Source organism: Macaca nemestrina, chromosome 4 (genome assembly GCF_043159975.1).
Source record: "Macaca nemestrina isolate mMacNem1 chromosome 4, mMacNem.hap1, whole genome shotgun sequence".
In the NCBI taxonomy this organism is placed as follows: Eukaryota; Metazoa; Chordata; class Mammalia; order Primates; family Cercopithecidae; genus Macaca; species Macaca nemestrina.
Genome location: NC_092128.1, coordinates 81,955,391 through 81,981,838, shown reverse-complemented (window position 1 = coordinate 81,981,838; position 26,448 = coordinate 81,955,391). Strand labels below are relative to the sequence as shown.

At 40.7% G+C, this 26,448-nt stretch overlaps 1 protein-coding gene and 2 long non-coding RNA genes across 3 annotated transcripts in view; 1 reads left to right on the top strand and 2 right to left on the bottom strand.

The window, feature by feature from the left end:
• LOC105475597 (thrombospondin type 1 domain containing 7A) overlaps window positions 1-26,448 on the top strand; it is a 501,118-nt gene that overhangs the window by 450,564 nt on the left and 24,106 nt on the right. Inside the window, exons 18-23 of the mRNA XM_011730984.2 lie at window positions 2,270-2,414; window positions 3,800-3,915; window positions 7,702-7,819; window positions 8,070-8,215; window positions 8,654-8,828; window positions 13,015-13,188. Coding sequence (XP_011729286.2) covers window positions 2,270-2,414; window positions 3,800-3,915; window positions 7,702-7,819; window positions 8,070-8,215; window positions 8,654-8,828; window positions 13,015-13,188 — 874 coding nt within the window. The remainder of the gene's footprint in view (window positions 1-2,269; window positions 2,415-3,799; window positions 3,916-7,701; window positions 7,820-8,069; window positions 8,216-8,653; window positions 8,829-13,014; window positions 13,189-26,448) is intronic.
• Window positions 1,105-8,095, bottom strand: LOC112425500 (uncharacterized). The gene is made up of 5 exons (XR_003016575.2): window positions 7,959-8,095; window positions 6,220-6,351; window positions 5,786-5,844; window positions 4,597-4,692; window positions 1,105-1,242 (listed from the first exon to the last, which is right to left on the bottom strand). It is a non-coding gene; the product is annotated as an uncharacterized lncRNA (long non-coding RNA).
• Window positions 8,136-26,448, bottom strand: part of LOC105475598 (uncharacterized) — a 142,376-nt gene continuing 124,063 nt past the window's right edge. The window contains exon 5 of the long non-coding RNA XR_983491.3: window positions 8,136-8,273. This is a non-coding gene — a long non-coding RNA (uncharacterized lncRNA). The remainder of the gene's footprint in view (window positions 8,274-26,448) is intronic.

The following is a 26,448-nucleotide window of genomic DNA, read 5'->3' as shown; positions in this document are numbered from 1 at the left end:
GAAACCTTTAGGATGAACTTGAATGTAAGTGGACAGCTTACATTCAAGCTAAATTTCATTTGACATATTTTACCTTTAACTCACCTTGTTTCTTCCCTCAGGCCTTCATTAAACAGATACCAATTAAGCTTTTACTGTCTATCAGTAACTGTGTTAGGTAGGGAAAATATACTGCTCTCTAAAACATAAGTCTTCTCCTAGTGCACTGTAGAAAGGAACAAGACCTTTATATAATACACATTATGTCAAGACAGATAGTGTTATTCCAGTGGTGTGACCAAAGTTCAATGGAAGCAGGGGAGGAGGAAGCAATTATTTTAGGCCTTAAAAAGTCCATGGAGGCTTGTTCCTGGTTTCTTACCATTCTTAGAAACCAACTGTTTTCAGAAGACTGTACCAGTAGATGAATGGCAAGCCAATCTTTTTAGATGTTGTCAACTGAAGAATGACAAGGTTCATAAATTTGGAAAGGAGAGCTTTATATCTCATAAAGGGTTGCAGCCTGCAGGGTGGCCATCCTGACAGGCTGGGAATCATAGCTGCCAGCCAGAATCCAGAAATAGACACTTCTAGGGAATGGCAAAGGGAACAGTGATTTGTGTTGAGCAGGGTGGCCAAATATACATATTTAATCTATATGAGGAGTCATGAATATTTATAAAAAGAGAAAAGTACGCATGTGCAGTTGAGCTTTATGCCCCCTCATGTGTCCCATGTACCAAAAATGGTGGCATTAGCATGATCCAAGGGTGGGGTTTTCAGTGCTCTAACGTCAAAAGGTGAAACAGAGGTCACAGAAACCCTTGCTGTACATCCTCCATGGACTGCCCAGAACCACTCCTTGATCAGTGGTTTCTTTTTAGGAAGAAATGCTGGTTGGCTGTTTTGTTGCAACCATAAAAGGAAGAGGCAGTGTCAGGCTCTAACCACCCAAGGGGTTCTTCCTGCCTGCTGCATGAATAAAGACCAGGGTACTGCAGTAAAGAAAGAGTTTAATAGACATAAGGCCAGCCATGCCACATGGAAGATGGAGTTAGTACTCAAATCAATCTCATCTAAGGCTCCTAAGTAGGGGTTTTTCAAAGGCAGTTTGGGGGAAAGGGGTGGGGCTGCCAGGTAATGGGTGCTTGCTGCTGATTGGTTGGGGCAGAGATGAAATCACAGGGAGTCAAACTGTCCTCCTGCGGGCTGAATTCTTCTGGGTGGGGCCACAGGAACTAGGTTGGCGATTCAGGTAGAGCCCTGGGTGTTAGACATGCAAAAAAAAACAGAAAAGATATCTCAAAAAGCCAATCTACTGTAGTGGTAACATCTGCAGGAGTAGCTAGCAATCATTTATGTCTACACCTTAGCAGAATTCAGGTTCCTCTCCTCTCCCAGCCTGATGGCCTTTCATTAGCTTTACAAAGTCACTTGAGTTTGGGGAAAAGCCTGTTAATTAAACTATAAACTAAATGTTTCTTGAAATTAGCTCAGCCCAAAAACCCAGGAATAACTAAGAGAAAAGCGAGATGAGGTTGGGTTAGATCAGATCTCTTTTACTGCCATAATTTTCTTACTGTTATAATTTTTGCAAAGGCAGTTTCAAGACAATTGGTTGATCAGGTATAGAGTGAGTGTTTCCAAAGGGCTTGTTTCTGTATAACCCTTAGGGAAGAAAGCCTAAAGGCCGAGAACTCAGTTTTCAAGGTTTCTCTGTGGTCCCTATGGCCAAGAGGGGGTCCATTTGGTCAGTTGCGGGTCTTAGAACTTTATTTTTTTTTCTCAATTCTAAATTAAGGATTAAAATTAGAATTCAGAATTAGAATTGTTTATATGCATATATACATGTACATCAGGAAAAGGAAAGTCACTAACACCAAGTCATTTAAAGTTATTCTTAAAATGTCTTTTAAGGCCCAAAAGACTATACATAATCCACAAACATATAATTATATATATATAATAATACACATATAACTTTATATGTATATATATGTAATAGCTTTCTATAATAATTAACATGACCACCATATGTGTGTGTGTGTATAGGTGTGAGGTGATGTATTAGCATTGGACACATGGCATCTTACAGCTAGATGGTACATCAAAATCTCATTCAACAGCTTCATTTTATACATTGAACAACTGAGGCATAATGAGGTTGACTGACTTTTCTGAGTTAGCCAGTGGTCCAAATGTTCTAACTCCTGCTCCAGTGCTGTCTCTAATATACCAGTTGTGTAGCTGAGTATTCACTTTTCTGAGAATTTGTACTGTTCTTTTTAAGCCTTGCAATCAAAGCAGTTTCCGGCAAAGGTCAGCTGATCCCATCAGACAACCAGCTGATGAAGGAAGATCTTGCCCTAATGCTGTTGAGAAAGAACCCTGCAACCTGAACAAAAACTGCTACCACTATGATTATAATGTAACAGGTACATGGATCGTCATCTGATCACAGAGTTAAGTCCAAATCTTGTGTCTGTCAGCTCTGAAGTGTTCCTGTCAGTATAGTTCATCTCTATCTGTGTGCCTTTTGGACAAGCTGCTTACTTTCCCAGAAATAATTACATATTAAATGACAGAAATACTTATCTGGGTTTTTTTTAGTAAACACCAAGATAGAGGAAATCTATCTTGATTTGTATAGTCAAATCAAGACTGTGTGACAAGATCTGTGTGACAAGATAATGTCACACAGACATTAGCCCTTAAAGTAGGTTGTGAATATGCTAAGTGTTCCTACATAAGACAACCTCTCACTTTGGGAAGGTGAATCTAAAATATTTTTGGCACAAGTGTCATATTTATTCAAAAATGTCTTTCTTTTTTAGAAGATGCTTAATTGCTAAAGCATACTGGAGCAACAATTCGTGAGGTGTGGGCAGTTTATAAACATGATTAGTCAGCAGTCTCAAACTTGCCAAAGATTATAAATCAATGCTATAAAAGGTGCAGGTAAAAATAGATGAGTATTTTCAGAAAAACAGATTTATTATAAATTGCATTTTCCCCTAAAACTCATTTAATACCATCAAGGTGCATATGCTAGGAAAGAAAATCTTTTATTTGTTTATATGAATTGGGACAACACCAAAGCTTACTTTGGAATTTTTTCCAAGTAATTTTCACTCTGAAACAAACTCAAGAAACTGTACAGTGACACATAACAGGTCAGATTGGCTTTCTGTTTCTTATGGTTTTTCTCTTTAGTTTCCTTTGATGATACAAAAAAAATCAAAGTTATCTGGGACATGCTATGTTACCCAGGGAAAAGAGATGAAAGAGCTATTTTGCAAAAGACATAAAATAAGAGAATTAAATAAATATGGCCGAAGTGATTTTATCACTTTAATAAATGTATGCATTTTCATGCATTCTAAATATGGATAAGAAGTAAAATACGTTTTATTTGAACATAACTACACAGTTAAAGTACCATCTGTCACAATTATGATTATTTTGCTAAAAGTAATGCTAAGATTTTAAATTATATTTTTATTGGGAAAAAAAGTTTTTAAGTGACATTGATCTGTAGGCCAAAGCCATTTTTACAGTGTCACCAAACGGCTAGCTATCAAGATTTTCAAGTAGACATCTGCCTTTAAGAATAATCCCTGTAGCTATGTGCAACCCCAGCAATTCCATTTGACTCCTGATATGTTCAAAGCTGGGACCCATATGCTCTGCATGGGGGATGATTGATTATGGGGCTTAGGAAGCAGTTGTGAATTAAATATGGGATTCAGGTCATCAGAGTTTCATTTGAAATCTGTTTCATACTTAGCCTTCTGTTCTGATAGGCTTCCCTTTTTTTCAGACTGGAGTACATGTCAGCTGAGTGAGAAGGCAGTTTGTGGAAATGGAATAAAAACAAGGATGTTGGATTGTGTTCGAAGTGATGGCAAGTCAGTTGACCTGAAATATTGTGAAGAGGTAGATGGATGCTGTGTTATATCTTCGCGAGTAAATTCTTCCCTAATAATTTCAGTTCATGCTGAGCCAAGTGACCCGTGCTCCATGCAGCTCATTGCCAGCAGATGTTTTTCTGCACTATTCACAGGCTAAGTATGTTCTTGAAAAGATACAATGTCCAATACTACTGATTCCTACATATAATTTCCTGTATTTTCTTCTCCTTGGAGCCCAAAGGTATGCTAATTAGCCTATTCTGAAAGAAATGCTTGGGGAACAATAAGTAAGGTGAATAAAAGCAGTAAATTTTAATCAGACTACTTATCTTTTGTAATTTGATGTGAATTTTGTGTAGTGCCTGGGACACCTGCCAAGGTCCATCATTTATTCTCTTTGTTGCTAAACACTGATCACATGTGGTTTCATAGCAGATTTTGATATTAGGATCTAATACCCAGCTGTGACCATCTAAGTACTCAGGTCTGATTAAGAGACAACCTCAAATTCAAACAAAGGAATGAAGCCAGCCATTACTATCTTCTAGGCACAGAGAATTGTAACTGATAATCATCTAATTGATGAAAGTAATGTCATCATATCTAGATGTGAGCTTCTGAAATGTGAGAAAACATAGTCATTGGCCTTTCTTCATTTTTATGAAGCTACACTTTATGTTGTAATAATTTTATCTAATTTCCACACCCAAAACATGACAAATGTTGACTCTCCATTCATCTGAGGTCCACTGGGTCAAATACTAACCAAGATAAGCAGGAGCCTCAATAGATCTGGAATAGACTAGAAGGGGGTCATAACCTCATTAGAGTTTAACATACACAGTCACTATGTCTTCTGTCTACACATCCTGCGGTTATTATAGCCCACAGTAAATTGTTCCAATACCTAGGGGAGAACTCTAAACAGAAATACTTTAATTCATTTGATATATTTATCATACAGACCTGATTTAACCTTCTTATGTCTCTGTTCATGAAAGCAGAGCACCCACATGTGGTGAAAACACAAATTTGTTTTGTTAATAAATGCCTCCTGCTATAACCTTCTAACATAACTTACTGTATTCATTATTTAAATTTGAATAATTGGAAATTTCACACTTGAATCATTTTAGTTTTGTAACCAATAACATTGAAGCAATATAACCATTATAAGAATAATGTCAGTATCGAGCTGGGTGGGGTGGCTCACGCCTCTAATCCCAGCACTTTGGGAGGCTGAGTCAGGCGGATCACCTGAGGTCAGGAGTTCAAGACCAGCCTGACCAACATGGAGAAACCCCGTCTCTACTGAAAATACAAAATTAGCTGGGCGTGGTGGCACATGCCTGTAATCTCAGCTACTCGGTAGGCTAAGGCAGGAGAATCGCTTGAACCCAGAAGGGAGAGGGTGCCGTGAGCCAAGATCGCATCATTGCACACCAGCCTGGGCAACAAGAGCAAAACTCCATCTCCAAAAAAAAAAAAAAAAAAAAAAGAGCGTCAGTATTAATGAAGATAATAGTCATATACTGACGGGAGAGCTTTCTGTGATCTACTTCTAGTTGATTAATACGTCTTTTTGTTTGCAAACATAAATGCACTCCTTGGTCAGAATGAAATAAAAAATAAATGAGAGCTTTGCAAAAGCTGAAACCTAAGCATACATGACCAATTTTAAACTATTTCATATGATTAAAGGACAAAGCTGTAAACTGGATTCTTGATTTCTTACATCAAATATGAGTAAAAACCTGAGAAATAACTAATTTTAATTATTTGGGAGTCTAGATAAGTTTAAGCTTACATGCAAATATTATAATATTTGAATGTTGCATGGCAATTAGGGACTCCTAGTTTTAACATTCTAGCAAACACTGTCTTCAAGGACTTACAATTTGACTGTGCAACCCTGCATTCAGTGCCACAGCAGTAGGTAACACTTGCTGCTTCCCTAACAGCCACAAAGAAAGATGGCATTATTATCCAACAAAGACGAAGATTAGAGTTAAACCTAACGAGCACTTATGTAGTATTTTTATCTTTAGTGTTTTTCAGACATTTTCTCATTGGATACCTAGTAATCAGTTTCTTCTTTCCTATTAGATTTTTGAATAGGTTTCTTTTTAATTTATTTAGACAGATGTTTAGGTAAATGAGAGAGAGAATTAAAAAAGAGATATGATCAATGTAAGGAAAAAATTAGTACAGGACTAAAATGTGTAAGTGGTGGATATGTAAGTCAATAATAATTGAATCCTGTGATTCAAACTTTCCCCATGAAACTATTATTTACCTTAAATGTAACACATTATTTTTATCATATCACCTCAAGATTCCTATCTTCAACTTCCCATGACTTTTAAGAGGCTTTATGAGGCTTCAGTTGAGTGATGTGGTAAAAGTTTTCATACCACTCAGCTCTGTCAGGTATTACTGGTGTAGAATATAATGGGAGCGCCTGCAGAGAGATGTATTACACAAAGCTATGATCTGATCCTCTCTCAGTGGATAACTTAGAGCTAAGAGCTATACTTGAAACACAACATAATGTTTCAAAACAAATTTTGCCATTATTTGCTGTATAAATTAGAAAACATTAACTTCTCTTTCATGCAGAAATAAAAAAGATCTTGGAAATTCTAAGAATTACTAGTCTTAAAAATTTATATTCTCCTAACAAGCTCTTACATTTTCCTATGTCTTTGTCTTTTTTTTTTTTTTTTTTTTTTTGGAGAGAGTCTTGCTCTGTTGCCCAGCCTGGCGTGCAGTGGCACTATCTCAGCTCACTGTAGCCTCCACATCCTAGGTTTAAGCAAGTCTCCTGCCTCAGCCTCCCAAGTAGCTGGGACTACATTCATGCACCACCAATCCCAGCAAATTTTTATATTTTTTTTTTTTTTGGTAGAGGTGAAGTTTCACCATGTTGGCCAGCATGCTCTGAGGTGATCCACCCACCTCAGTCTCCCAAAGTGCTGGGATGACAGGTGTGAGCCACCGCATCCAGCTGACATTTTCCTATTTCAATGCTACTTTGTACCATAGACATTTTAAATGTTGGAATATACAGTAGAAGAATTTGAAACATCATCTTATATTTTTAAGGCAGAATATTTAAATAAGTAATGGAACCCAAATGCCAATAAAATGGCACATTATTATCTGATGAGAAGGTTTGACACCAAAGTAACTGAATTATACCACAGTTGAGTTTTAGAAGTGAAAAATCTTTGTTTTAAAAAATGCACATAAAATATTCATAATCACAAAAAACTTTGGCGACCCATATTTCTTTTTTTAAAGATAGCTAATATATTATTTCAATACATGATATCATTAGTTTTGACTATCAATTTATGTTTAGAAACTTTTCCTTTTGCTTTTTAGTTTAAGATATGTAAAAATAAATAATATCCCTAAGATACAGTTGTAGATCAAAATATTGATGATATTATTAGTTTTTACCTAATGAAAAGTATTTTTGCTTATATTTATTTGTTCCCCATTTTGGGAAATTCAATCAATTTGGAGGTTAAATCTACTTTTTTTCATCGCCTATTGAAAACACTCAAACAATATGTAAGTATAGATTACATGGGCCCCTTCTTTCATCCTGTACCCCTAACTTCCACTCACCTAGGTCAAACCACTTTATACTTTTAATAGTTTGGATGTTTGTCCTCCAGGTACTATGTTATTCTGTTATGTGGCTTGCTTTTTCTCCCTCCCTCTCTTCTCTCTTGTCACCTCATTCTCTGGCTCCCTCCCCCAGTTGACAATATAACATCCTGATCTACCTCTGTTCTTCCAGCTTGGCCTGGAGAAGAACTGGCAGATGAACACGTCCTGCATGGTGGAATGCCCTGTGAACTGTCAGCTTTCTGATTGGTCTCCTTGGTCAGAATGCTCTCAAACATGTGGCCTCACAGGTTGGTTTGTACTATAACTCATATTAGGCTAACGGTCAAGGAATATGAAATAAAAAATCCCTCTTGCTTTAACCCATATCAGATAATCTTCAGAAAGGTTGGATTGGTTGTCTTTCTTTCAAAAACATCTAAGCCTTACTTGTTCCTGGATCGCCTCAGGAGATACCACTGTGATGCCTTCTCCCAATGACATATATGCTTGCAAAACCATAACATATATTAAAGTTGCATCACTTTGTATCTCTTAAAGGAAAAATGATCCGAAGACGAACAGTGACACAGCCCTTTCAAGGTGATGGAAGACCATGCCCTTCCCTGATGGACCAGTCCAAACCCTGCCCAGTGAAGCCTTGTTATCAGTGGCAATATGGCCAGTGGTCTCCATGCCAAGTGCAGGTATCAAATCTCAAGAAGTTGTAAGGAATTGTGTATTCTTTATCAGCAGAGACTTTATCTGCAGAAAAACAGACAAAAATAATGTGTTAGAAATATTTTTCAGAGCTCACAGATGACAAGCTTCTTAAAATTTTTATGTGCCTTGCCATTTTATAACCATTTAATTAGTTTTGATAACTCCCTGCCCTGTATTTTTTTAATCATTTGAAGATGGATTTATTTTAATTAAAATTTATTTTCCTGTTTTTAGCTAGAAAACAAATAAATTGTTCAATGTATGCTTTATTGCTAGTGCCCTATAGGGCTTCTTACCTAGGGTTTCAAATGCTTCTCTAAATGTTCATAAATCAAAGTCAATGGTGCAGAGATAACTAAGTGATGAGCTCTCTAATGAAGTATTTCTCTTTTTCTAATGAGTTATTTCTTCCTCCATTCCAGGAGGCCCAGTGTGGAGAAGGGACCAGAACAAGGAACGTTTCTTGTATAGTAAGTGATGGGTCAGCAGATGATTTCAGCAAAGTGGTGGATGAGGAATTCTGTGCTGACATTGAACTCATTATAGATGGTAATAAAAACATGGTTCTGGAGGAAACCTGCACCGAGCCTTGCCCAGGTAACCATGGCAAAAGAGAATGCATATTCTGATTATTTTTTCCTAGGACAAGGGCCATGAAGGGGTTGCATATAAAGTATAAGTTACAGGATGTCAATAGTCTTCTTATTCAGTAATATCTATGCCAACAGCTCAACACTATGCCTGTGGGGAACAGGGCACTGTCTCATTACTGCCAGGTAGGGGTGAAGTCCAGGTCTCCCATGTGGCCTCTCTTAACACCCTCTGGAGTTTTAACATCTGCAGGAGATGGTAATTAAGGCCTTAAGCCCATGCTCCACAGAAAAGGTATGAAATAAACGTTGAGAAAATAAGGACAAAACATAACCTATTAGGGATTTCCAGAAGAGAATGGGGAAAGAGAGGCCAATGTTTAAACACATAATAGCTAAAAACAGATTAAGTCCTCTTACCCTGGGTCCAGGGTAGAATGAACAACAAACTCATACCTAGATAAATGTAGTTAAAACATAAAATATAGAAAAATAAGTAGTAAAGTCTTCAGTAAGAAAAAAACAGATTATCTACAACTGGAAGACAAAATAGCAGTATGGAGGAAACTGTTGAAAGATATTCTTCAGATTCAATGTTAGACACAATGGGTGCATGCAGTAAATGTAGAAAGAAAATTTTGTATATCAAATAGTATGGAAAAAATGGCAGACAGTGATAAGCTAATATTTATGAATTTGGGCTTGATGCAGAGAATTGTAGAGGAAATTTAATGTCAAAATATGCCAGAAAACCCATCCTTAAAAAAGATATAGATAGGGGCAACAATTTATTAGTGGACTGGAAATGAACAGATAGAAAATGAATTACCTATATTTTATCCCCAGGTGGAAAATTTGTGTTCTCCCAATTTGCTTATAATTATGATTTAAAAATTGTATCTCTTTTACAATATTTTGTTTTGAATCTGACCTCAAAATGTTAAAAATTAAGGATTTGGCAAAAATAATGGGGCATACAACACATTTTCTATATAAAATGATGTGATTTAAGAAAATTTTAAAAGTGGATAACATGTATTAACAAAAATTTGTAAATGGGATGGAGTCCCTAAAACCTGGAAAAACTGACATGTTTTAGCTATTTATTCACTCATCGAGTTACTTATTCCTTTGTAAAACAAAAAAATCATTTGAGATGATAAAAATGGTAGGGTATAGTTTAAGATGAACTGAATGAAATTAAACAGTAAATAAAATAACCCTGATAGGCATTATTTTGAGGACAAACCCCCTAGACTCTGAGAATATCCAACTATTGTATTGATCTTTGCACACATGGATATTTTCATCTACTTCAGGTCAAGAACTGAACTATTTTTAAAAACCAAAAATCTGAGTAGCAGCTGTTTCTCAATAAGTGTAAAGGTTCAGCTATGCAAGGTGAGTAAGTTCTAGAGATCCGTTGTAAGACATAGTGCCTGTAGTTAACAATACTGTATTGTATACCTAAAAATGTGTTAAGTGGGTAGATCTCATGTTACATGGTCTTATCACAATAAAAAAAAGGAATAAAATAAAACTTAACAGAAAATCTGACTTTCTAAAGCCGGGCAAAGTGTTGCTGTTCAGACATTCCTAAACCTGCCAACAACCTTTTGCTGATCCAGCAATTCCCCTCTTTCATTTCCTGCTGCTGAAACTAGTCTGATACCATTTAAGATCTCACACACAATTCAATTTAATAAAATCATTTCACTTCACTGTAGACCCAGCCTGAGGCTGTGGCAGCAGGTGACAGCTCCAGGCAGGGTCAAGGACATCCACACCATTGAGCAGAACAGGCTTCCTTGTCAGACAGTGGTGCATGCCTTACTATGGATACTCCCCACGTGATTTCATTATATACTTCCTGCAGCACAATCACTCACTCATTTGACTGTTAATTACAGGTCAGGCCCTGGACTTGAGGCGGGAGATACAGTGAAGACCAACAGACCCTGTCCTTGTACAGCTTACTTTCTAATGGAAGGGAACAATTGCTAATCTAATAGTGACGTAAATAAACATAAGATTATAATCTGTGGTAAATGATGTGAAGGAAAATTACAGGATCCCATGATAACATAGAACAGAGCAAACACATTGTTTTAATTAAAGTAATTGCAAATCTAAGAGGCTGCTCTTCTAAATTACAATCTATTCATTTCAGTTCCTCTCTTGCTAGTTTTCTCTAATGATGGGTTTTGAAAACTAGCAATATGTGAACTAATAAGCTTTAAAGAGTAGAACACTGAATTAGGAAATACATTTCATGTGTTTAATTGTCATATCTTTGGCAGGCATAGGGTAATTTTATTGTTATTACAATGGTTTACATGGTCAAAATAGAAAAGTATGTTTAGAACAAGGGAGTATCTCACTCTCATTTGCTGTTATTACATCTTTAAAGCCTGACATGTATTACTTAGGGGTGATAATTACATAACTTACAAACTATCATTAAAAGATTTATTACGTTTTGTTGCAAAATAAATGATGCTAAATGTGGATTGCCACAAAGATAAAGCCTATTGGTAAAAGGTATGTTTCTTTTCCATGTAATTTTCAATCACTGAGGTGAAATTTTATTACATTCATGTTGACAGGAATTTTTTGAACTTTAGCAGTTTTCCTACATAATTAAAAACTGAGTAATCACAAAGTGACATTTCCTAGGAAATAAAAGTGTTTCTAAAACTTTTTCAGACTACTTAGAAATTCTTTCTAGTTTCTTTTTCCTTTGCATTTCCAAAATTTACTAGAACTTTCTGTACTTCAGGAGTACCAATTACATTCTTTAATAAAGGCCTACAAAAATCACTCCATTTTACTATTATGTGTATATATGTTAGTCAATAATTCATGTCTTACCAGGACTTCTTAGGCATGACACAAGAAGTTTTTCCATTAATCAGATCTCCAGGCAACTTTATGCTAATACCAGTCACCTTCAGCATAATATAAGGCAATATGAATTATTCATATGACCTGGCTAGAATAAATAAGTGATAAGAAACCTTTGTGAATTTGTGTCTATCATAATTGACTGTGTCCTCTGAAGAGTATCACTAAGCAGTCACTCTGAAGAATGGATGGGTTAATGGAAAGGGTGTATTTCATAAATCTTTTCTGTTCTTAAAATGGCTAAAGATTTTTTGGAAGCATGGATGCACTATGACCCAGCAATTGCACTCCGAGGTACATACCCAACAGAAATGCATATATAAGTTCATCAAAGGACTTGTACTGAAATGTTTGCAATAACATGATAGGAAAAATTTACAACTCCCCACATGTCCACCAATAGTAGAATGGATATCTAAATTGTGATATATTCACGTGATGGAAAGTAGTAAGAATGAAGAAATTAGAACTTCATAAATGTATGATGGATCTCACAAACATAAATGAGAGAAAGAAGCCAGACACAAAGAAGTACATATGGTATGATTTTATATATTACACAAGGGAGGGTTTTGAGATCCTGGGAATGTTTTGTTCTTTGATTTGGGTGTTGATCACATGGTTAGATAATCAGATTGTCAAAATTCAGCTATCTGTGCATCTATGATATGTGATCATTTTACATATTTGTTGTCCTTCAGTAAAATATTTTAAAGAGAAGTTGATTGAAGATGTAGATCAGAGGAAATAGTGGGCATTATTTCCAGTACTGCGACTGCTCGATTGCCTCTCTCACCTCCACTCTTCTGGGAAGAAATAGGAATGAAACATAAAACCAGCTTTGTGAGCCTTGGACTTCAAACTTTTTGAAAATTGTGAATACCTAGAAGACAAAGTCTGTTTATATTTAGGCTCTCTTTGAGTGTACCTCCTGTGTAATAAACCGCTTTACTATGATAATGACAAGAGTGGTAGTAGGTTTTGGTCAAATGTTTTTTGTATCCTAAGAAGAGATTAATTACAGTGGATGAGCTCCTGTCAGCCACAGTTTACCTTTGATATCATTAAGCAACACATAGACCAGTAATAGCCATACAGAAAATAACAATATATATACAAAGTTATACAATTACAAATTTATAAATATTAAATGCCTATTTAAATCTTATAAATATTACGTATGGCTGGGATACCTAAAAACATTGCCCACTGGGGTTGGAATTAAAATGATTATCGGGCTGGCTTTTCTCTGTGGATATGGGTGTAAATTACAAACCTGTGTTTTACAGGTGACTGTTATTTGAAGGACTGGTCTTCCTGGAGCCTGTGTCAGCTGACCTGTGTGAATGGTGAGGATCTAGGCTTTGGTGGAATACAGGTCCGATCCAGAGCAGTGATTATACAAGAACTAGAGAATCAGCATCTGTGCCCAGAGCAGATGTTAGAAACAAAATCATGTGATGGTGAGTGCTACCATTCGTATACTCTATCTTAAGCGCAACATAAGATTTTAAAAAATAGTCTGTTAAAATAAATTTGACCAGGTGCAGTGGCTCATGCCTATAATCCCAACACTTTGGGAGGCCAAGGCAGGCGGATCACCTGAGGCCAGGGATTGTGAGACCAGCCTGGCCAACGTGGCCAAACCCCAACTCTACCAAAAATAATAATAATAATTAGCCAGGCATGGTGTCAGGCTCCTGTAATCCCAGCTACTCAGGAGGCTGAGGCAGGAGAATCACTTGATCCCAGGAGGCAGAGGCTGCAGTGAGCCGAGATTGTGCCATTGCCCTCCAGCCTGGGCAACAAGAGTGAAATTCCATCTCAAAAATAAATAAATAAATAATTTAAAAATTTACTAAGATGTCACTTGAGGCTGAGGACTAAAGTAAGGGGAAGATTCTGAATTCTAAAGATTGGGAAGATGGAAAATCCTGCCACCCTTCATAAATAAGATGTGAGTTTTGCAAAAACGTTTCCCAGTTTTATGAGCTCAAGAAGGCTGAGATAATTAGAAGCACATTATTTTTACACTTATAACAATTATGGTCAGGTAGGAGTCTAACAATATCTTCAATTTATTTAAATCAAATGACAGAATTAAATTAAAATGACAAGTTCACAGCAAGGTGAGAGATTTTACTATGTTTTTTCAAATGGATAAATCAAATTATTGGTAAAAATTGAGTTTAATCTAAATATTACTTAGAACATATATAAACATCTATGTTTATATGTCTGTGTGAATGTATGCACACATAGAATCATTCACTCAGTGTAAGCAATATATGACATCTTCAAGAATCACAGCATTAAGTGTCATAGTTTGGGAAACAACATGCGAAGACTCAAGGAAAACAAAAGAAATGCTATCTGGTAGAGGGTGTGGGGTTCAACAAACAACTCTGAATTCCGCTTATGTTCTGAAATAAGTAATATGACATAGCAGCAAGCAGGAGACAAAATATCACCTTTCTTACCGAAAAGTTGGAGACAAAAGCTTAAAGTGTTGGAAAAGAATACTTGCAGTAAAAACCAAATGGGCTAGATGACTTAGCCCAAGAATTAGACAGAATTACCTGCTCTGTCAATTTAATCTTCCTAAATTTATCAACTAGGTAAAACATTCCATATGCTAGGACAGGATAAGTAAAGAATAAAGAAGGGTCAAAAGTTACAATGAATAAAATAATTCCCAAGGCAAGAAAGAAAAGTATTCACTCCAAAATGACAAGGAAATAAAATTAGGAATCAATAAAACAATGACAGATCTCCACACGCACACTTTAGAAGTGTAAAAACCATACTTCTAAAGCATCATATAGCAAATGTTATATGGGATGCAGCAAAGTAGTACCTAGAAGAGACCTTGAAGCTTTGAACGCTTCTATAGAAGGGAGAAAAGTTAAAAATGAACTAAGCGTTCAACTGAGTAAATTTTTAAGAAAAGTAAAAAGGAAACGGAATGCAAGCAACATGGATGAGTATAAATTCAATGAGATTGAAAATAAATAATCAACAAAACCAATAGATTGTTTTTAGAGCAAACTGACAAAATAGAGCAGCTCATGGTAAAATCAGTGAAGAAGAATAAAAAGCAAAGTCATCATTACTATTAATAGAATAAAGTTTGGAAAATAGAATATAATTCTGTGAATAGTTTTTTCTAACAAAAGTAAAAATGTTAATGAATTTACAAGGTTATTTTATTTTATCAAGAGTAACGAAAAACCTACACCATAGATTATGTAACTATTTTCAAACCTGTAAAATACATACTCACACATGCACACAAACTAAAACTTAAATGGCTTTAATTATGAGTTTTCTCAAAATTTAAAGAAACAGACAACTCCTTGTTGAGATTTGATCAGTCTGGTGGGAAAAATATTAGTTATGATAGCCACAAAACCCTTTTGGAAGGCCTGAGGGTTTTCACATGACTTGGGTAATAGACCTGGCGGAAGGCGGTCTGGTCCCATTACCTTTAGTTAAATAGAGTAGAGTAGTAAACAACGGGATGTGAGGAAGTTATGTAGTTAGCTTGTTTACCCATGTGGTCTCAACCTTTGATGTGTGCTTTTTACTCCAGATGTCCACAATGACAATTACCCTCTAATGGCATTGACTCAAGCTTTTGTTAACTAATAAATGTGAGTCTCCCTCCTGATCAGGGCTGGCCACAGTGACAAACCTCTCTTGGTGTGTAGATGGTCAGACACTCAGCAGGAGTGGCAAAAGATAATATCTGTCAGTGTACATTTTATTCATCCATCGTTGGGGTCAGGGTCTGCAGGCAGACCCCCACAGCTAATGCCCTCTTGTGAGGAGCAATACCTCAACTCCTATTTATGTGAAATCTTTTTTGTTGTAAGAACATATTCTTTTTTTTATTTGAATTTTATTTTTTTAATTATACTTTGTTCTGGGGTACATGTGCAGACCGTGCAGGTTTGTTACATAGGTATACACATGCCATGGTGATTTGCTGCACCCATCAATCCATCATCTACTTTAGGTATTTCTCCTAATGCTATCGCTCCCCTAACCCCAACCCCTCAACACGCCCCAGTGTGTGATGTTCCCCTCTCTGTGTCCATGTGTTCTCATTGTTTGACTCCCAATTATGAATGAGAACATTCAGTGTTTAGTTCTCTGTTGCTGTGTTAGTTTGCTGAGAATGATAGTTTCTGGGTTCATCCATGTCCCTGCAAAGGACATAAACTCATCCTTCTTTATGGCTGCATAGTACTCCATGGTGTATATGTGCCACATTTTCTTCATCCGGTCTATCATTGATGAGCATTTGGGTTGGTTCCAAGTCTTTGCTATTATGAACAGTGCTGCAATAAATATGAGTGTGCATGTGTCTTTATAATAGAATGATTTATAATCCTTTGGGTATATACCCAGTAATGGGATTGCTGGGTCCATTGGTATTTCTGGTTCTAGATCCTTGAGGAATCACCACACTGTCTTCCACAATGGTTGAACTAATTTACAGTCCCACCAACAGCGTAAAAGCATTCCTATTTCTCCACATCCTCTCCAGCATCTGTTGTTTCCTGACTTTTTAATGATTGCCATTCTAACTGGTGTGAGATGGTATCTCATTGTGGTTTTGATTTGCACTTCTCTAATGACCAGTGATGATGAGCTTTTTTTCATATGTTTGTTGGCCGCATAATGTCTTCTTTTGAGAAGTGTCTGTTCATATCCTTCACCCACTTTTTCATGGGGTTGTTTTCTTGTAAATTTAAGTTTTCTGTAGATTCTGGATATTAGCCCTTTGTCAGATGGATAGATTTTGAAATTTCTCTCTCATTCTGTAGGTTGCCTGCTCACTCTGATGATAGTTTCTTTTGTTGTGCAGAAGCTCTTTAATTAGATCCCATTTGTCAATTTTGGCTTTTGTTGCCATTGCTTTCGGTGTTTTAGTCATGAAGTCTTTGCCCATGCCTGTGTCCTGAATGGTATTGCCTAGGTTTTCTTCTAGGGTTTTTGTGGTTTTAGGTCTGAGGTTTAAGTCTTTAATCCATCTTGAGTTAATTTTTGTATAAGGTGTAAGGAAGGGGTCCAGTTTCAGTTTTCTGCATATGGCTAGCCAGTTTTCCCATCACCATTTATTAAATAGGGAATCCTTTCCCCATTGTTTTTATCAGGCTTATCAAAGATAAGATGGTTGTAGATGCGTGGTGTTATTTTTGAGGCCTCAGTTGTGTTCCATTGGTCTATATATCTGTTTTGGTACCAGTACCATGCTGTTTTGGTTACTGTAGCCCTGTGGCTGTGGATTTGACATAAAGAGCTCTTATTATTTTGAGATACATTCCATCAATACCTAGTTTATTGAGAGTTTTTAGCATGAAGGGGTGTTGAATTTTGTTGAAGGCCTTTTCTGCATCTATTGAGATTATCATGTGGTTTTTGTCATTAGTTCTATTTACGTAATGGATTATGTTTATTGATTTGCATATGTTGAACCCACCTTGTATCCCAGGAATGAAGCCAACTTGATCATGGTGGATTAGCTTTTTGATGTGCTGCTGGATTTGGTGTGCCAGTATGTTATTGAGGATTTTCGCATCAATGTTCATCAGGGATATGGGCCTGACATTTGTTTTTCTTTGTTGTGTCTCTGCCAGGTTTTGGTATCAGGATGATGGTGGCCTCATAAAATGAGTTAGGGAGGAGTCCCTCTTTTTATATTGTTTGGAATAGTTTCAGAAGGAATGGTACCAGCTCCTCTTTGTACCTCTGGTAGAATTTGACTGTGGATCTGTCAGGTCCTGGGCTTTTTTTAGTTGTTAGCTATTAATTACTGTCTCAATTTCAGAACTTGTTATTGGTCTATTCAGGGATTTGACTTCTTCCTGGTTAAGTCTTGGGAGGGGGTACGTTTCCAGGAATTTCTCTGTTTCTTCTAAATTTTCTAGCTTATTTGTGTAGAGGTGTTTATAGTGTTCTCTGATGGTGGTTTGTATTTCTGTAGGATCCGTGGTGATATCCTTTCTCATTTTTTATCGCACCTATTTGATTCTTCTCTCTTTTCTTCTTTCTTAGTCTGGCTAGCCATCTATCTATTTTGTTGATCTTTTAAAAAAACCAGCTCCTGGATTGAAAGAGTTTTTTGTGTCTCTATCTCCTTCAGCTCTGCTCTTAGTTATTTCTCGACTTCTGCTAGCTTTTGAATTTGTTTACTCTTGCTTCTCTAGTTCCTTTAATTATGATGTTAAGATGTCAGTTTTAAATCTTTCCTGCTTTCTCCTGTGAGCATTTACTGCTATAAATTTCCTTCTAAACACAGCTTTAGCTGTGTGCCAGAGATTCTGGTACATTGTGTCTTTGAACTCATTGGTTTCAAATAACTTACTTATTTCTACCTTAATTTTGTTATTTGCCCAGTAGTCATTCAGGAGCATGTTGTCAGTTTCCATGTAGTTGAGCAGTTTTGAGTGACTTTCTTAATCCTGAGTGCTACTTTGATTGCACTGTGTCTGAGAGGCTGTTATGATTTCCATTCTTTTGCATTTGCTAAGAAGTGTTTTACTTCCAACTGTGTGGTCAATTTTAGAAAAAATGCAATGTGATGCTGAGAAGAATGTATATTCTGGGCTGGGCATGGTGGCTCATGCCTGTAATCCCAGCACTTTGGGAGGCCTAGGCGGGCGGATTACAAGGTCAGTAGTTCAAGAACAGCCTGGCCAAAATAGTGAAACCCCATCTCTACCAAAAATACAATAATAGCTGGGCGTGGTGCCGGATACCTGTAGTCCGGATACCTGTAGTCCCAGCTACTCAGGAGGCTGAGGCAGGATAATCACTTGAACCCGGGAGGTGCAGGTTGCAGTGTGCTGAGATAGTGCCACTGCAGTCCAGCCTGGGTGACAGAGCAAGACTCCATCTCAAAAAAATAAAAATAAAAAAATGCATATTCTGTTGATTTGGGGTGAAGAGTTTTGTAGAAGTCTATTAGGTCTCCTTGGTCCACAGCTTAGTTCAAGTCCTGAATATCTTTATTAATTTTCTGTATCATTTATTTGTCTAATATTGGCAATGGGGTGTTAAAGTCTCCCACTGTTATCGTGTGGGAGTCTAACTCTCTTTGTAGGTCTCTAAGAACTTACTTTATGAATCTGGGTGCTTCTGTATTGGGAGCATCTATATTTAGGATAGTTAGCTCTTCTTGTTACATTGATCCCTTTACCATTATGTAATGCCCTTCATTGTCTCTTTTGATCTTTGTTGGTTTAAAGTCTGTTTTATCAGAGAATAGGATTCTAACCCCTGTTTTTTGTTTTGTTTTGTTTTGTTTTTTTCTTTCTTTCCATTTGCTTGGTAAATATTCCTCTATTCCTTTATTTTAAGCCTATCTGTGTCTTTGCACATGAGATGGGTCACCTGAATACAGTCAATGGGTCTTGACTATCCAATTTGCCAGTCTGTCTTTTAATTGGGGCATTTAGCTCATTTCCATTTAAAGTTAATATTGTTATGTGTGAATTTGATCCTGTCATTATGATCCTACCTGGTTAGTTTCTCCATTAGTTGATGCAGTTTCTTCATAGAGTCGATTGTCTTTACAATTTGGTATGTGTTTGTGCTGGGTCTATCCCACAGACCCTGGCCAACCGATGAATGAAATGAGTACTCAGGAGTACTCAGACACAGGTATGCAGTGCAAGGGCAGCTAGGGGTCTGCCTGGCTCTAGTGGTCAAAGTGTACCCCGAGAAGCTGGAGCTGCATGCTTTTATTCAGTGTAAGCTTGATGCCAAAAGCCTGGAGTAAACACAATCTATGGGTAATTAACCTTTATTGTTCCCCTTTCAAGGAACATCACGTGTGTGGATGATCAAAGATCAGTTCCTGGTCAACACAAGTAAACAAGCCTGTTCAAGATAAATTCCCCTACATTCCCTTGTACCTACTCCTTGCATCTGCCTCAGGGTCAGAGAACAGCTGCCTTTGGCTATTCTCCCCCGAATCTAGGCAGAGCCTTTGGACCTTTCAGAAGGCGTGCTGCTTTCCCTATAGTTTCTCCCACCACTCTGACCGATATCCTCCTCCTCCCCCTTTTCTGTTTTTTGCATCAGGTTTTCTTGATTGAAGAGTACAGCTATGTGCAGCAACAGACTTGACAGGTGCAGCAGTTACAGCTTGTGTTCCACCGTTGCATCCTAGACTTAGTAAGACACACATGAGTAGAATAAATAATATTCTTTTCCAAACAAAGAGTGACCCCCAGGAGTGGGGGTCTTTCCAGGAGAGGTGTTTTTGCACATTGTTCTATAGGGCTGTTACTGAGGAACCCCGCAAGGGGTATGTTAATCCCTCATAGCCAAGCAGTCACATTGTTAGAAGCAGGGAAGAGGATATCTACCCAAGTAACAGGGCAGAAGAAAGGCGGATCTAGAAGATGGGCCTAATAGAGTATAGCAGGTACAGGTTGCCAATAGCGTGAGAAAATAAGGAAAATCAATACTCTACAAGAGTTGCAATGTACAACAGAGAGCATAGCAAGGAACAGATTATCTGGAGTGAACAGTGTTTGCATCCAGAGCAGGATTCGCTCACCCTACTGAGTTTTCTTCTTGAGCATAATGTCCGGGGCCTGTGTTGTCCAAGGAAGCTGCATCATCCAGGGCTGCAGGTTCTACAGGGTCATTTCCTTTATTTTTGGTACCAGGTTGGTCCCAGTCACCCCATAGTATGGTTTGATGCGTTGTGCTGGAATCCAAAGAGGACCTGAGGGGTTGTGAACACAAGTATATCTTCTTCCCCACATTAACAAATCATTTGGACCACACCATAGATTACGATTTACATCTTTCCATAAAACTAATTGTATTTGAGTGATTTTTGCAAAGTGCTTCTCTATAGCCGATTGAAATTTATCTAAATTTAAGAAATTAAGGGTAAATAAGGCTTGTGCCAATAGCGTTGCAGGGTCCTTACTCATATTCGCCCTTTTTTGTTTTCTGAGCATATTTTTAAGGATGGAATGGGCATGTTCTACTATGACCTGTCCTTGGGGGTTATATTGTGTCTGGAATTGATTCCTTCCAGTGGGTTCTTGGTCTCACTGACTTCAAGAATGAAGCTGCAGACCCTCAAGGTGAGTGTTACAGTTCTTAAAGATGGTGAGTCCAGAGTTTGTTCCTTCAGATGTTCAGATGTGTCCATAGTTTCTTCCTTCTGGTAGGTTCGTGGTCTCACTGGCTTCAGGAGTGAAGCTGCAGACTTTCACAGTGAGTGTTACAGCTCTTAAAGGTGGCACATCCAGAGTTGTTCGTCCCTCCCTGTGGGTTTATGGTTTTGCTGGCTTCAGGAGTGAAGCTGCAGACCTTAACGGTGAGTATTACAGCTCATAAAGGTAGTGCAGACCCAAAGAGTGAGCAGCAGCAAGATTTATTGCAAAGGGCAAAAGAAAAAGCTTCCACAGCATGGAAGGTGACCCGAGCAGGTTGCCGCTGCTGGCTCAGTGGCCAGCTTTTTTCCCTTATTTGGCCCCACCCAAATCCTGCTGATTGGTCCATTTTTACAGAGCGCTGATTGGTGCATTTACAAACCTTTAGCTAGACAGAAAAGTTCTCCAAGTCCCCACCCAATCCAGAAGCCCAGCCGGCTTCACCTCTCAATCCCCCCTCTAAACAGGACACCCCAACTGCTGTTGGGAATTTGGCTGATGACCACTCTAGCTACTTCTTGCTGGATAAGGGCAAAGAAGTGGTCCTGCAGTTGTAGTGTCCTCCAGAGGGGAACTCTTAAGGCCAGTGGAAGGGCCAGTGGGTCGGTCCAGGGGTCCTCACTAGAAGTTGTTATTGAACTCATTTGGGGTTCCAGTTGTAAGACCATCTGTAGCTTGATGGCCTAGATGCTAGAGGAAACAAATTTGACAAGAAGGTTAAAAATACAGGACCCAAAGGCGAGTAACAGCAAGGTGGCTGCCACGGGACCTAGAAAGGGGAGGAGCCATGTTGCCGAACTCCAGAGGTTGGTATAAGAATTTGAAAGTCATTGTCTGATTTCAGAAGCCTTTTCCTGTAAACGCCAGATGGCATCTTGTACTATCCCTGACTGGTTAGTGTAAAAACAACACTTTTCCTCTAAGAAGGTGCAGATTCCTCCTTTCTCAGCAGTGAGGAGGTCTAGGCTTCAGCAGTTTTGGAGAGTCACTCCTGCCATAGAGTCTATTTGGGATTGTAGAGTAAGAATAGATTTCGTTATTTCTTGCAAACTGTCTGAGAAATCCTTTGAGAGTGTCTGGTAGGTAGTAGATAATGAAGTAGATAAACCTCCTCTTCCTGTTTCTGTAGCAGTAGCCATTCCTAACACTATAAGTAGGGGTATTAGTTGTATGGTCCTGTGCTGACAGACTTGAGCTTTGAGGGGTACTGATAGGATCTGATTTCCATAAGATTAGAAGTTAGGATAATATATGTTAACCTGTTAAGTTTCAGCAAACTTTACTTTTGTTGAAAACCTTGTAAGTTTGGGATTTCAATTATTATTCTTTGCTATTAATAGGACCTCATTCAGTCCATATTAACTTAGAATTGGTATATGGCTCCTTCCTGATTCTGTAAGTACTTTAAAGTTTGACTGAGTGCAAACAGCTGGCATGTTTGAGCAGACCAATTATTAAGCAATTTTAATACTCCTTGTGTCTTTTTTCCCTTAATCGCTCAGGAGGAACCATCTATCCTCCTGTCCTGAGGGGAGTTCCTCCTAGGTCTGGTCGGACTTTTGTATGGTAATTAGTTAAGATTTAGATCCCCTGCTGGAAACCTGTTGGGTTAAGGATTTTTGATAGGAAAGCTATGGGTTGTCACTGGCCTCAGTGTTTTCAGACTATGCCCTTATTTACACTGACAAGGCGGTATTGGAGTGTTACAGGGTCGCAGAAAAGACCTTCAATTATCAATTACAGGTTTTAAAGTTACTTTGGCTTTTAAAGGAATAGGGTACACTGTTTTTTCTTTACTACTTCCATTTCTCTTTCTTTCTCTTTGTCTCTTTCTGACTCCCTATTTGTCTGTCTCTTCTTCTCTCTCTCCTTTCTGCTGGTGTTTCCCTGTGTCTGCCACCTGCTTATGCTGCTGTTCTCCCCTCTTCCTTCCCTGTTTGATGGCTTTGGCAGTGTAAGACTGCCACCTCCTTGGGTTTTTGTACTGCGTGCAATAACTCCATGATTTTCTTGTGACATTTAGTGGGGGTTCCCCTAGAGGTTAGGAACTCCCTTCCCTTCCATATTGCAACATGGGCATGTAGGATTAGATAAACATACTTGCTATCTGTATACAGTTATTCTTTTTCCCTTTCCCAGTTCTAAGGCTTGGGTAAGTGCCACTAGTTCTGCTAACTGAGCACTGGTCCCTGGGGGAAGAGGCTTACTTTCAAGTACGGTTACTATGGCATAACCTGCCCTTCATATCCCATTCTCCACAAATGAAATTCCATCGGTACATAGGTAAGGTCAGGATTAGCTACAAGGGGGCTTCTAAGAGATCATCTCGGGCGGCATAAGTCTGGACTACAATTTGTTGGTATTTATGCTCAATTGGTTCCCCATCCTCTGGGATAAAAGGGGCAGGGTTTGGGCCCACACACATACATATTTGAAGCAGCGGTCCCTCATGGTGTAGTGCCTGGTATCTAAGTAGGTGTGTTATGCCCAGACTGTTTGTTCCCCAAAGAAGACCACCAGAGTCCAGAGTCAAAGCCAAGCGGCAAGGATCTTTACTACAAGTTCGAACTTGGTCCCTCCTTTACACAGTATACAAGAGGGCCCCGAACAATGCGAGCGTTTGCTTTTTATAGCCCGAAAGTTGTAGGGGAACAAAGAAATTCCTGCGCTTTCAGTAACCTTGTACGGCTGTCTCCTTATCGGAGACTTTCCAGGTGGTGTTTGTACTGAGCTCAGGGAGTTTGAGAGATATATGGTGGTGGGATGGGAGGATGGGATGTGTTTGCGCTAGGCTCAGGGAGTTTTGAGCCCGGGGCTGAGGAATGTGCCCAGCTCCTTTCATTCCCCCCTTCTTTTCAGGTATCTTCAGAGCCAATCTTGGGTCTTATAAGTCTGATTCTGTTTCAGCGTTTACAGGTTGGTATTGGGCTCTGAGGACCATGAGTTGTATGGTGTCAAATCTCTCCCTAATAAATTGTAAAATTCTGTTAACAGCACAAGGTCCTACGGTAAGCAGAAATAGTAGACTTAGCAGGGGTCTAAGGAAGGGGGCTAACAGAGAAAACATAGAGGAATTCCACCATTGGTCTGCAGCTGAAGCAAACTGCCGTGTTTTTACTTCAGTGCTTAACTTGCGTAACTGTTGGACCCGGTCCTCTACAAGTCCTGATTCATTTATGTAGAAACAACAGTCTTCTTTTAGAAATATACATGTACCACCTTTTTCTGCAGTGAGTAGGTCTAGGGCCCTCCGGTTTTGCAAGGTTACCTGAGCTAGGGACGTGAGCTGCCGCTGAAGGGAGGCAAGGGACTCAGCCGACTCTTCCATAGCAACGGCAAATTGTTGGTATAACCTGTTACTTTCTATGAGGGTGTGACCTAGGGCTCCCCCCGCCAGTCCGGCCGCAATGAAGGATGCGGTGAGGGAGATTCCTGCAATGAGGGGGAGAAATATGGCTCGTGCAGGTCATCTGGGGGTCCTATTTCCCGGAGGGGTAAAGCCACCGTGGAGTCAGGCGGCTGGGGGGGGCTAGTCCGCAAAGTGCGCCCTCGCGTCCGCCCCGCCGGCCCCTCAAAGTTACTTTCTCTTTCAGCAGGCCCGTGAGTGGCGGCCGCCTCCTCTCCACCTGCTCTCTCCCGCGACTCAGCCCGAGGGGCCGGAACCTGGGGCCCGGAGGGGTACGGAGGGGGTTCTGTGAACAGTGGGTCCCCGCTATCAGGTAGAACAGGATGGGAGGGGGCAGTTGGTTGCTTGGTTTTTAGTGGTCGAGCAACCAGTGCCTTAGAGGGTTCAGAGGCTAATTGGAAAGGGGACAGCCAAGGAGGTGGGTTTTCAACAAGGTCCTGCCATATGAGGATGTATGGGATTTGGTCTAAGTGGCCCGCATGTCCAGGTAGGAAAATCTTGGATTTTACCCTAGTGATGACAGCAAGTCGGAAGGTCCCTTCGGGTGGCCACCCCACATCAAAGGCAGGCCACTCGGAGCGACACAGAGTAATTAGCTTTCCTTTCCTGATTTCCATACCAAGATCATGGCCCCTTGCTCTAACTTCTTTGAAATTATTTGTAAGGAGAGATAGAGGAGTACTCTGGGTATTGCCCATCCTGTAACGATTTGTAGTCCTTTCCTGTAAAGGAATGTGGGTTAGAATCCCAATAGAGGAAATCTGATCTGACTTATTACTGATAGCTAGCCGGGAGTGCGGCGCCGGAAGCCGGGGGACCGGGGCCGGAAGTGTGGCACCGGAAGCCGGGGAGCCCGGGGACCGGGGCCGGAAGTGTGGCACCGGAAGCCGGGGAGCCCGGGGACCGGGGCCGGAAGTGTGGCGCCGGAAGCCGGGGAGCCCGGGGACCGGGCCGGAAGTGTGGCGCCGGAAGCCGGGAGCCCGGGGACCGGGCCGGAAGTGTGGCGCCGGAAGCCGGGAGCCCGGGGACCGGGCCGGGAGCGCGCCGGAAGCCGGGAGCCGGGGGACCGGGGCCGCGAGCACGCCGGAAGCCGGGAACCCGGGGACCGGGGCCGGGAGCGCGCGCCGGAAGCCGGGAGCCCGGGGACCGGGGCCGCGAGCGCGCGCCGGAAGCCGGGAGCCCGGGGACCGGGGCCGCGAGCGCGCGCCGGAAGCCGGGAGCCCGGGGACCGGGGCCGCGAGCGCGCGCCGGAAGCCGGGAGCCCGGGGACCGGGGCCGCGAGCGTGCGCCGGAAGCCGGGAGCCCGGGGACCGGGGCAATTCAGACAGCAGGCGCGCACCCGGGGACCGGGGCAATTCAGACGGCAGGCGCGCACCCGGGGACCGGGGCAATTCAGACGGCAGGCGCGCACCCGGGGACCGGGGCAATTCAGACGGCAGGCGCGCACCCGGGGACCGGGGCAATTCAGACGGCAGGCGCGCACCCGGGGACCGGGGCAATTCAGACGGCAGGCGCGCACCCGGGGACCGGGGCAATTCAGACGGCAGGCGCGCACCCGGGGACCGGGGCAATTCAGACGGCAGGCGCGCACCCGGGGACCGGGGCAATTCAGACGGCAGGCGCGCACCCGGGGACCGGGGCAATTCAGACGGCAGGCGCGCACCCGGGGACCGGGGCAATTCAGACGGCAGGCGCGCACCCGGGGACCGGGGCAATTCAGACGGCAGGCGCGCACCCGGGGACCGGGGCAATTCAGACGGCAGGCGCGCACCCGGGGACCGGGGCAATTCAGACGGCAGGCGCGCACCCGGGGACCGGGGCAATTCAGACGGCAGGCGCGCACCCGGGGACCGGGGCAATTCAGACGGCAGGCGCGCACCCGGGGACCGGGGCAATTCAGACTGTTGCCCGGATCGCGAACCCGCTCCGGCAACTCAGATCGCAATTTAAATCAGAAGAGAGCCAGGGGACGTCTCCCACCGGTCTCCACTGGCTGTCCTATAGCGCGTCCGCCAGGACTGTGCCAGCCTCAGTTTCAGACCTCGCGAGTCAGAGATTCAGATTCAGAACAGACACACAGACACAGACAGACAAACGGAGACGAGCCAGCTCACCTATCAGTAGATCGA